The sequence below is a fragment of the Thunnus thynnus genome, chromosome 1 (assembly GCF_963924715.1).
Source record: "Thunnus thynnus chromosome 1, fThuThy2.1, whole genome shotgun sequence".
Classification (NCBI taxonomy): Eukaryota; Metazoa; Chordata; class Actinopteri; order Scombriformes; family Scombridae; genus Thunnus; species Thunnus thynnus.
Genome location: NC_089517.1, coordinates 27,546,718 through 27,557,418, shown reverse-complemented (window position 1 = coordinate 27,557,418; position 10,701 = coordinate 27,546,718). Strand labels below are relative to the sequence as shown.

The window sequence follows — 10,701 nt, the reverse complement described above, 5'->3', positions numbered from 1 at the left end:
ATGTAAGAATGCTGGAAACTCCACAAATGGCAAGCCACTCACTTGAGAAATTGTATGTGAATGACCATATCAATATAGGTGGGGGTGACGGGGGTTTTACTAATTCACTTAAATGATAAAACACATCTTTTGTTGCGGTAAAAGAGCCAGGCAGTGCCAGCTTCTCTGAAAGACCAAGTTGGAAGAAGCTTAGCAGATCGTCAGAGTGAAGATGGCAGATGTGTGATGGTAATTTAAATCTAAAGTTTTTTAAGAAAAGCAAGTTTTTTATTCACCACATATTAGACAAATATTGTTTTGAATATTGTCTAGCAAGTAAAATATATTCCCATGTACCTGCATGGCATTTTTTGTAACCTATTCATGTTCTATGCCAATATGCCCCTGAGTATCAGCTGGCCTCTCAGATGAACTGTGCAGGGAAGAAACTGAAAGATACGCATAAACAAAAAACTGCATTCACTGTCAGTGGAGAATGGAGAAAAAGGGCAATTGTGGTATGATTTCAGTTTTGGCTGCAATTACAGTATGATTTCAGTTTTTTCTTTTTCTTAAAATATTTTCCATCCCATAAATTTTATTTGCAAAAGTTTTTGGTCTGCTTGGAACCCTGCACGTCAGTCTGTTTGTCAGCAGTAAGGTCAAGACTGATATATCTCAAAATCTATTTGGTAGATTGCAATGAAATTTTGTGTAAACATTAATGTTGCCTACAGGGTGAATCCTGTCAATGTTGGTGACTCTGTGACCTTCCCTCTAGCGCCAATGGATCACTGTTTGGGCCCCATACCAAGTGCCATATCTAAAGGACTGTAGTAGCTACAGACATGGAACCAAGTTGGATTTTACCTTGCTTTTCCATTCAGTCCACCAGTGTGTCTTCAGGTCTTTAAAAGGAAAATGTCTATATCAAGTCAAATAGTCTTAAATTTGAATTTAACTTCAAAATAAACATGTTATCAAATTTCAAGTTACACTAGTACTTGATTTTGTGGCAAATTAATTACACATAATTGGTCACATTTCCAAATATTATGGACCCACCTTCTGTCTATCATAACTTGGTCATGCCAACAGACAAACCAAAGCAAGACACTTTGCCAGCTTTAGACTGTAATTAAATAGAAAATAAGCCACGTATTACATGTGTTTTAGTGGGAATACCTTGTAATATTCAATATATTTATGTTTTGCAAATATAATGTGATCAGAGCAATCTAGTAATGTAAATAAATGCATGAAATGAGAAAAAAACTCAAATCCTGATAGAATTTTCTTTCAGTATAATCAGAATATTACAACAGATATTCAGACATGTGAATTCAGCACTAATAATTCTCTGCAACTGACACACCCCATACACACTGTGCAGTTCTAATTTCCTGTTTTTTTATTCTAGCCTTACGAAAGTGAAAGCAGAGAAAAAGGAGGCCTCAGAGTTTGTCTTTGCTGTGACAGTGCAAAAAATGGCTTTGTTATGCCCCTGAACAGGGGACATTTAATGAGGGTTAAGGCCACCCTTTGGCCTCAGGAGAGTATCCTCAGTCCTTGGAAAGTATCAAGTCCTGAACAGTGTTGAACTATGGTAATATCTGAGTCTGTAGTACTGTGGTGTTTCTGTCTTTGTGGGTGAGTTTGCATTTGGTATATGTTGTCATAGTTTTCTAGGCTCTTCTCCTGGCAAATAGAGCTGTAGAAAAAAGGTGTCTCTGCACTTAAACTTCATATGAATTTATGACTTTTCAATTTTTGTGCACTGTTAAGGGCATTGTGCTGATAGATAGGAATGTTTTAAGTCAGTGTGTCACCCAATTTATCATAATCTGTAATACATAAATTGTATTTTAAGCTCTAAATATTGGCAAGCTTCCATTTGCATTTACTTCTCTTGCTTTTTGCATATGTTATGATTTTCCAGGCTTTTCTCTTGGAAATAACAGCTGCAAAGAAAGCTGTGTCCACGCACTTCATTTTCACAAGAATTTATGACATTCAAACTTTAGTGCATCATGCGGATTATGCTTTAATAAATTCAGAATTAACATTCCCATCTAATTGTTTAAGTCATTTTGTCATCTAACTTATCATATAAGTTGTATTTTAAGATTCTAAGCTCTATACATTTTGAATGAATGAAATGACATTTTGAGAGCCTCTTGCTTTCCTGAATGTGATGTTATTTCCTGTTCAAACAGGATGTGGGGCACAAATAAATAAAATTGCATGTTAATTAATGTCTGATTGAAGGATGTTTTATTTACTTTGAGTTAGAGTTAAATTTCAACATTGATTCAATGATAGTTTCGTTGATCAATCAACATTGATTCAGTGTTGGTCTGCTGTCTGGGATAATATGGAACTATTCCACATTGAAATGTCTAAAAAACAACTAGACCTATTTTATATATTTTGTTCAGTTGTGTACTTACAATATCCCAAATATTTCCAACAATTTTCAAACCCAGAGAAATCCGTGATTTTAATCAAGGTAACGGTCCATTTCATTTTGTCACTTCTCAATGGCGTCATACCCCCTCTTCCAAAGAGTACACCTGCACAACACTGATTTTTTACATAAAACTGCTTTATTCGGTGTTTTTACCGGTTTTAATCCATGTGTAAATTTGTTTTGGGGCAGAGGAGTCCCCTGCTGATAATCTGGCTCCAAAAAAACCTCCTGAACGTCCGTATCTTAAATTATCAGAGAAACAAGCTGAGAAAACGTTATCAGCAGCCCATCCGGACATCCGATGTCCGTCAGAGAAACACTGATTTTTAACATGAAACTGTTTCATTCAGTGTTTTTACCACTTTTTTATTGTAAGTTTGTTTTCGGGAGGAGGAGACCTCTGTGGATAATTCAGCTCCCGTTAAAATCCTCCTGAATGTCTGGTTCTTAAGTTGTCAAAACAAGCCGAGCAAACTGCGGTAGTTTGACTCACGGCCCATCCACATGTCCTGTGTCCGCGGAACAGCATGAGAGAAATACTGATTTTTAACGTGCTTTATTCAGTGTCTTTACCAGGTATTAATAAGATTAATATGATTAATGGGGTTAGAAAGAAGAACTGTTCTCCCACGCAAATCTGTATTCATTTTTTGACTTTAATCTTTTCTTTTTTGTGGGACAATTTAACTTCTTAGCCAGTTATTTAAATTAAATCAAGTTTAGACGGGAAATGTCTTTTTCTCAGTCAGTAAATTGGGCAGAACCATCCGCCTATAGAAACAAATAATTCATAAATAATGAATCTACATCAATTGCCATCTTGCTGCTGGCAAAGAGCTATGACTTACAGGTGAGAGTTCACATTGTTTTAAGGTTTGTTCTCAGTAATAATAAAATATCACAACTGTGGAATCTATTTAAGGTATTTTATTGATTTTAACAGTTTTATATAGCATATATATGTATATGCATCCCCCACCATCACCTTGTGAAACCAAACTTTCGCCAACTCGACCAGACTCATCTAACACATTTAACAAATTTAACCCATATGATGTATGTGTATTTGTATACTCATGAATATATGTATGTATGTATATGTGTGTGTGTGTGTGTACACAACCTTAACCCTAACTTACGCCCTTGACCACCTCGAATTTAACATTTAATTATGTTACATTAAACCCACATGATAAGGCCCCCCCCTCAAGTGGGCAAGGAAAAACTCCCTCCAAAACCCTTTAACAGGTAGAGGGGGAAGAAACCTTGAGAAGGATCACACAAGAGGGGACCCCCTTCCAAGGCTGATGGGTACCTGGTGGGCAGCATGACAGAAATTAGGTCGGGGCTGAATTTCAAGCATTTCAAAATCACCATGGGGTCACTAGTGGAATTATTCTATTTGGGAAACCTCCTTATATTTAATAGTGGTGTGGTTAACTTAATGAGGGACCACTGTGACCCTGAGAAGAGGATCTAATCTGCATCCGTCTATATCTTATTATATGGACCACATGCACCAAATGAGGGTAAGTGTTAGTAAAAGTACTAGAGCCTGGTCTACCGAAGGCTGTACCCTGAATACCCTCTGCAGTCCTGTTTTCCACCGGCTTTACCCTTGCCCTCAGTGGCCGCAAAATTACTCTGGTTTTCTCTGGTGCCGTGTCAGGACGTATCCTCTTCTTCTCTGGCTTCGGATCAGTAGGTGGGGCAGGTGTGGTCTCTCTGGGCCTCTCTGGTCCTGGTTCTTTAGTGCTCTCTGGTCCAGGTACAGGAGCTGTTTTTGGTACTGCTTTTGCCTTTGCCTTTAGTGGCCCCCGTGCTTTGCGTACTGGAGGCCTGCTGCTGGTCTCGTCTGGCATCACCTCCCTGTTCATTGGTGAACTTTTCCTGGGTTTAGTGGGCGCAGCCTTGCCCTGGACCACAGATACTTGGCCATCTTGTTTTTTCCTCTGTGGAATAGGTGGGAGAACAAGCTTGTGTGTCACTATTGGTACGGGAACACTGGAAGGTTTGGCAGGTTTACTGGCCACTCTGGATTCTGACACTGAAACCTTCTCCGGTTCTGAAGATTTGGCTCGAATTAGTGTTAGTGTGCGCGTGTTTGTGGCGTTTTCCTGACATCTTCACAGGTTCCTTTACTCTCCTGTTTAATAGGAACCTTCACTGAGGACACTCTACGTGTCTTCATGCTGACATCGCGGGGGGGTGGTGCAGGCTTCCTTTCTCCCTTTACAACAAGGAAAGGTGGTGGTACATTCATCCCATGTTGTCTTCCCACACGAGGAGGTGGGATACATGGGAGATGCAGAGGGCTTCTTGTCCTTTCCTGAAGTTTTGTTGGTTGGCATTCTCTCCTTTTGATGTTGTTTTACAACGTTTCCATCAGTAGAAGATGCCAAATCCAAGTACAGCTCCTTCAAAGTCTCTTCTACCTCAGCCTGCGATGGAACTTGTAGTGCTGCTGCAGACGCGGTGATTGGAGTCTTTGACACTTTTTTTGTTCCCAGGAACTTGTTCTCTGGAAAGGGCAATTTACAAAATGACATGAGATTGTGTGCCACAAGAGATAGAATTCAATGATCTTTTTTTATTATATATTATTTGCAGTGATGTCTTAATTCTGCCTTTAATTCTGATCTAAATCCATTCAGTCTGTGCCAATACTTTAACTAGCCTTGGATTAAAATTGATGAACTGTTTTTGATATGTTTGAAAGTTGAAGCAGGTTGTTTTGTGTGAACGGAGTCTGAAATTTTATGTGTAAACAACAAATGTAACAGTTTAAATGTTGTCATGACTACGACTACAAAATGTATAAACCCTCACTAACAAGATTCTAAACTGGCCCACACATAAGTTAAACAAAACTTAAATGTAAGTATCTGATTGTTTGCTTTAAATATTGCAAGAATATTAATTTTATTCACCACTTCAAAAATTACTGTGTTGCAATGGGTGAAGTATTTGGCTGATTGGCTGCATCAAAACCTTAAGATAACATCACTTGACTAATCTATGAAAAAGTCCTTGATCAGGTTAGCTTGCTGTGTAATTAATTATTACAAATTATGAAATAAATAAGGATTATATTATATATTTTTGAACAGTAGCTTACCCCACATCTCTTGGTAGTTGAAGGAAACAATCTTGGGATCATCGTCAGGGTGACATCTTCTGAAGTTGACCAGCTCTGATAAATACTCGAATAAAAAGTCGGGATTATCACCAGGTTGAGATAGCAGTGCTGCTCTGGTAATACACTCCAACAAGCTCTTCAGTCCGTAAGGGCACAAATTGTGGGAAGTCATCTTTACGTCTCTTCGAAAGTACTCTTTCCTACAGTAATGTTAGACTCTCACTATGGGGGCACTAGTGGAATTACTCTATTTGGGAAACCTCCTTATATTTAATAGTGGTGTGGTTAACTTAATGAGGGACCACTGTGACCCTGAGAAGAGGATCTAATCTGCATCCGTCTATATCTTATTATATGGACCACATGCGCCAAATGAGGGTGAGTGTTAGTAAAAGTACTAGAGCCTGGTCTACCGAAGGCTGTACCCTGAATACCCTCTACAGTCCTGTTTTCCACCGGCTTTACCCTTGCCCTCAGTGGCCGCAGAATTCTCGGTGCTCTGGTTTTCTCTGGTGCCGTGTCAGGACGTATCCTCTTCTTCTCTGGCTTCGGATCAGTAGGTGGGGCAGGTGTGGTCTCTCTGGGCCTCTCTGGTCCTGGTTCTTTAGTGCTCTCTGGTCCAGGTACAGGAGCTATTTTTGGTACTGCTTTTGCCTTTGCCTTTAGTGGCCCCCGTGCTTTGCGTACTGGAGGCCTGCTGCTGGTCTCGTCTGGCATCACCTCCCTGTTCATTGGTGAACTTTTCCTGGGTTTAGTGGGCGCAGCCTTGCCCTGGACCACAGATACCTGGCCATCTTGTTTTTTCCTCTGTGGAATAGGTGGGAGAACAAGCTTGTGTGTCACTATTGGTATGGGAACACTGGAAGGTTTGGCAGGTTTACTGGCCACTCTGGATACTGACACTGAAACCTTCTCCGGTTCTGAAGATTTGGCTGGAATTGGTGTTAGTGTGCGCCGGCGTGTTTGTGGCGTTTTCCTGACATCTTCACAGGTTCCTTTACTCTCCTGTTGAATAGGAACCTTCACTGAGGACACTCTACGTGTCTTCATGCTGAAATCGCGGGGGGGGGGGTGCAGGCTTCCTTTCTCCCTTTACAACAAGGAAAGGTGGTGGTACATTCTTCCCATGTTGTCTTCCCACACGGGGAGGCGGTGTCGGTGTGGGATACATGGGAGATGCAGAGGGCTTCTTGTCCTTTCCTGAAGTTTTGTTGGTTGGCATTCTCTCCTTTTGAGGTTTTTTTACGTTTCCATCAGTAGAAGATGCCAAATCCAAGTACAGCTCCTTCAAAGTCTCTTCTACCTGGGCCTGCGATGGAACTTGTGGTGCTGCTGCAGACGCGGTGATTGGAGTCTTTGACGCTTTTTTCGTTCCCAGGAACTTGTTCTCTGGAAAGGGCAATTTACAAAATGACATGAGATTGTGTGCCACAAGAGATAGAATTCAATGATCTTTTTTTATTATATATTATTTGCAGTGATGTCTTAATTCTGCCTTTAATTCTGATCTAAATCCATTCAGTTTGTGCCAATACTTTAACTAGCCTTGGATTAAAATTGATAAAGTGTTTTTGATATGTTTGAAAGTTGAAGCAGGTTGTTTTGTGTGAACGGAGTCTGAAATTTTATGTGTAAACAACAAATGCAGCAGTTTAAATGTTGTCATGACTACGACTACAAAATGTATAAACCCTCACTAACAAGATTCTAAACTGGCCCACATATAAGTTAAACAAAACTTAAATGTAAGTATCTGATTGTTTGTTATAAATATTGCAAGAATATTAATTTTATTCACCACTTCAAAAATTACTATGTTGCAATGGGTGAAGTATTTGGCTGATTGGCTGCATCTAAACCGTAAGCTAACATTACTTGACTAATCTATGAAAAAGTCCTTGATCAGGTTAGCTTGCTGTGTAATTAATTATTACAAATTATGAAATAAATAAGGATTATATTATATATTTTTGAACAGTAGCTTACCCCACATCTCTTGGTAGTTGAAGGAAACAATCTTGGGATCATCTTCAGGGTGACATCTTCTGAAGTTGATCAGCTCTGATAAATACTCAAATAAAAAGTCGGGATTATCACCAGGTTGAGATAGCAGTGCTGCTCTGGTAATACACTCCAACAAGCTCTTCAGTCCGTACGGGCACAAATTGTGGGAAGTCATCCTTACGTCTCTTCGAAAGTACTCTTTCCTACAGTAATGTTAGACTCTTAAATGTGAACTAAGCTTTACTGGCTTGTACCCCCTCCAGCAGAAAGCCTTTGTTAGGTCATAGAAGGCTCTGACATCATTTGTGTTCTGAGTTCTATTTATTGAGTCATAGGTTACTGAATTTTTTAGAATGTTTACATCATTGACTGTATTACACTTTTTAGCCACCTTAAAGTTATACCAAGGTGACATTGATTCAACATTGAAATTCCATCACAGTGTTGAGGTTGAATATTCCAGGCTAAATAATATTGAGTCAATGTTGATGATTCCTTGCTTTTTTCAAGACAGACATTGAATCAGTGTTGATAATTCCCCACTGGCAAGTGGGGCTGAGGATTGCCATGTCGGTCTATCCTTTGGTCCAACCTTTGTTCAACATTTCAAGGCAACATATCTCAAAAACTATTGGCTGCATTTCCGTGAAATTTGGCAAGCACATTCATGCTACTCAGAGGATGAACCCTGTTAATTTTGTGACCTCATAACCCACCAACAGACACATTTTGGCTTCTATGCAATAGAATATGCCCCAAATGTAGGGGTGGGGCTGCCGAGTGTTATCATTATTATTATGATTACTATAAATAATTATTTTTGCTGCTACACCTTTTAGCAGAGCACCTGTGTAATTATTTAATCAATAGTTTTTATGTATTTATTATTATTTGTTATACCATTGTTTATTTGTATCAGAAGTATCTCTTCTATTTCCTTTAAGGTATTAATAAGTTATTACATTTCAGCCCTCTTTTCATATTAACGACATACAGTACTGTGCAAAAGCTAAAAGTAAAGTGAGAATGCTTACAGAAATATTGCTATAATTTTTTTTAAGTCATCAATTAACTTCTTGCAACATTGAGTAAACAGCAGAAACCTAAATGAAATCAATTTGCTGTGAGCAGCTTTGCCTTTAAAACAGCAGCAGTTCTCCTCGGTACACTTTAACACAGTTTTTCATGGTAATTTGCAAGTAAGTTGTTGTAACAATCCTGGAGAAAGAATGTTCTTCTGTGGATTTATTATTTAGGCCATCTCAGGTGCTTCTTCATGTAATCCCAGATTGACTCCATGATGTTGAGATCAGGGCTCTGTGGGGGCCGTACCATATCATCTGTTGCAGGACTCATCATTCTTCTTGTTGCTGAAAATAGTTCTTTATGACTCTAGCTGTATGCTTGGGGCCATTGCCATGTCATGAATAAATTTGGGACCGATCAGACACCTCCCTGATGGTATTGCATAATGGTTAAGAATCTAAACATCTAGGGTGTCTAAAACTTTTTCACAGTACTGTATGTTCTAAAACACTGCCTTCTCATGGACATATAGGGGGGAAAAGCATGAGGTAAACTGAATGACAACTAACAATGATTTGTGCATTTTTTAAAAAGAGTCCTCTCCCTTTTCCTCACTTGACCTTATGCTGCTTTCAAAACAAATGGGAACTGGGAAATTTTTTTACAAACTAACTTTTTTAACTTGTTTTTTAAAAAACCAAAACAAAAAACAACAGTTCTGGAACTCCTATTTTTTGGTAAGTGTGTCTCAGATTTCCCATTTATCTGAGCTGTAGTTAAGTGTCTTTCGCAAAGGAAGACAGGATAGAGAGGAAGATACATTGACTGAGGGGTTTTGGAGGAGAACACAAAATCCATATATAGTACATTTTGAATATTTTTTTGCCAATTGTCATGTTATCTTACAAAAAAAGAAGAAGAATAGTTTTCTTGCTGGCTCATTTACTAGCATACTTAGCTCATCACAGTTAATGGATGTTGTGTTGCATAGCTTAAGTTAGGTTATGTCCTACTGATGATGTTGCGTTAGCATTAGCAGGGTATCGCTAACACATAGCTAGCAGGGTTAGCATTAATTTCCTATTTGCTATGGTTTGTTGATGATAAATTATATTTAGGTTTTTGAGGGCAATGCTAACCATTTATAGGAGTTGGGTGCAGAAACAGCTAATAGGCCTTTTTAATTATTATTTCAGCAAGAAATTTGAATGAGCACTTAGCATAGTGAGAGTTGCATGCTAGCTTTTTCCTATTCAGCTATAGCTATTTTTTTGAGCGGGTATATAGCTATGGTTTTATTGGGTGGCTGACCTCTGCAACTATTCCTTAGTTTTAAATGCTGAGTTACTTGTGAAAAACCCTGTCAGTGTTTCCACTATTGTTAATGTTAAAAATCCAGCGGCCTGTTGCACCAGCTGTGCGTAAGTTCTCTCTTAAGATAGGGTGTAAAGTCCACACTAAATGATACGTTGAAACTAGTTAGTTTGATCTTAAATCCGTGTCGATGTTTAGTTGCACCACGCAGACGTAGTGTTCATCTTATCTACACTGGCATAAAGTCCACACTAATTGAAATATTGTTGCAGAAAATGACGTTTTCACTTTCTGTGACCAATCAGGGAAAAGCACCATCCTTGACTCAGTGTTTATTACCGTGTTGTCAAAGTACATAAACATGATGACAGTTGGGCTGACAATCTGGGTTAAGAGCTTTCATATTTCATTAACACTAACCAAATAATAATGATATTGCTATTCGTTAGGTTCATAGACTGTAACTTTGTCACATTACATCTGTGGTGAGCATTTTTCATTATCATTGCTTTGTAATTTACCACATTACGATCGTCTCAGAAAATAAAGTACTTGAGTTGCCAATCACTGTATTAATTGTTGTTTTTAATGTAACATTATTTTTATATGTTAAAACCTGTCATGCTCATTAAGTGTGTGCAAAAACAAGCTCGTGCCCATTTGTCTTTTAACACTTTGCTACACAATTGCCAAGACATTAGACATTAAACGGCTAAACGGCTGACATTAACAGCTAAAAAAAAGCTAAAAAACGGTTATCACCAGACAG

The 10,701-nt window shown here is 38.6% G+C and overlaps 1 protein-coding gene across 1 annotated transcript; it reads right to left on the bottom strand.

Annotated features, from left to right (window-relative positions):
- Positions 1-3,361: 3,361 nt before the first annotated feature.
- Positions 3,362-8,049, bottom strand: LOC137189495 (calcium-binding tyrosine phosphorylation-regulated protein-like). Its single transcript, XM_067599401.1, has 3 exons — positions 7,575-8,049; positions 5,568-6,977; positions 3,362-4,970 (listed from the first exon to the last, which is right to left on the bottom strand). The coding sequence occupies exons 1-2, from the start codon at positions 7,765-7,767 to the stop codon at positions 6,625-6,627; spliced, it is 546 nt and encodes a 181-aa protein (XP_067455502.1). The 5' UTR covers positions 7,768-8,049; the 3' UTR covers positions 3,362-4,970; positions 5,568-6,624.
- Between the last annotated feature and the right edge of the window lie 2,652 nt (positions 8,050-10,701).

What these genes read in the sequence shown, in the direction of transcription:
- LOC137189495 (XM_067599401.1), bottom strand. Translation starts at nt 7,767, where the DNA reads ATGACTTCCCACAATTTGTGCCCGTACGGACTGAAGAGCTTGTTGGAG. An exon ending in CAACTACCAAGAGATGTGGG is followed by an intron (nt 6,978 to 7,574) that starts GTAAGCTACTGT and finishes TGCCCTTTCCAG; the next exon opens with AGAACAAGTTCCTGGGAACG.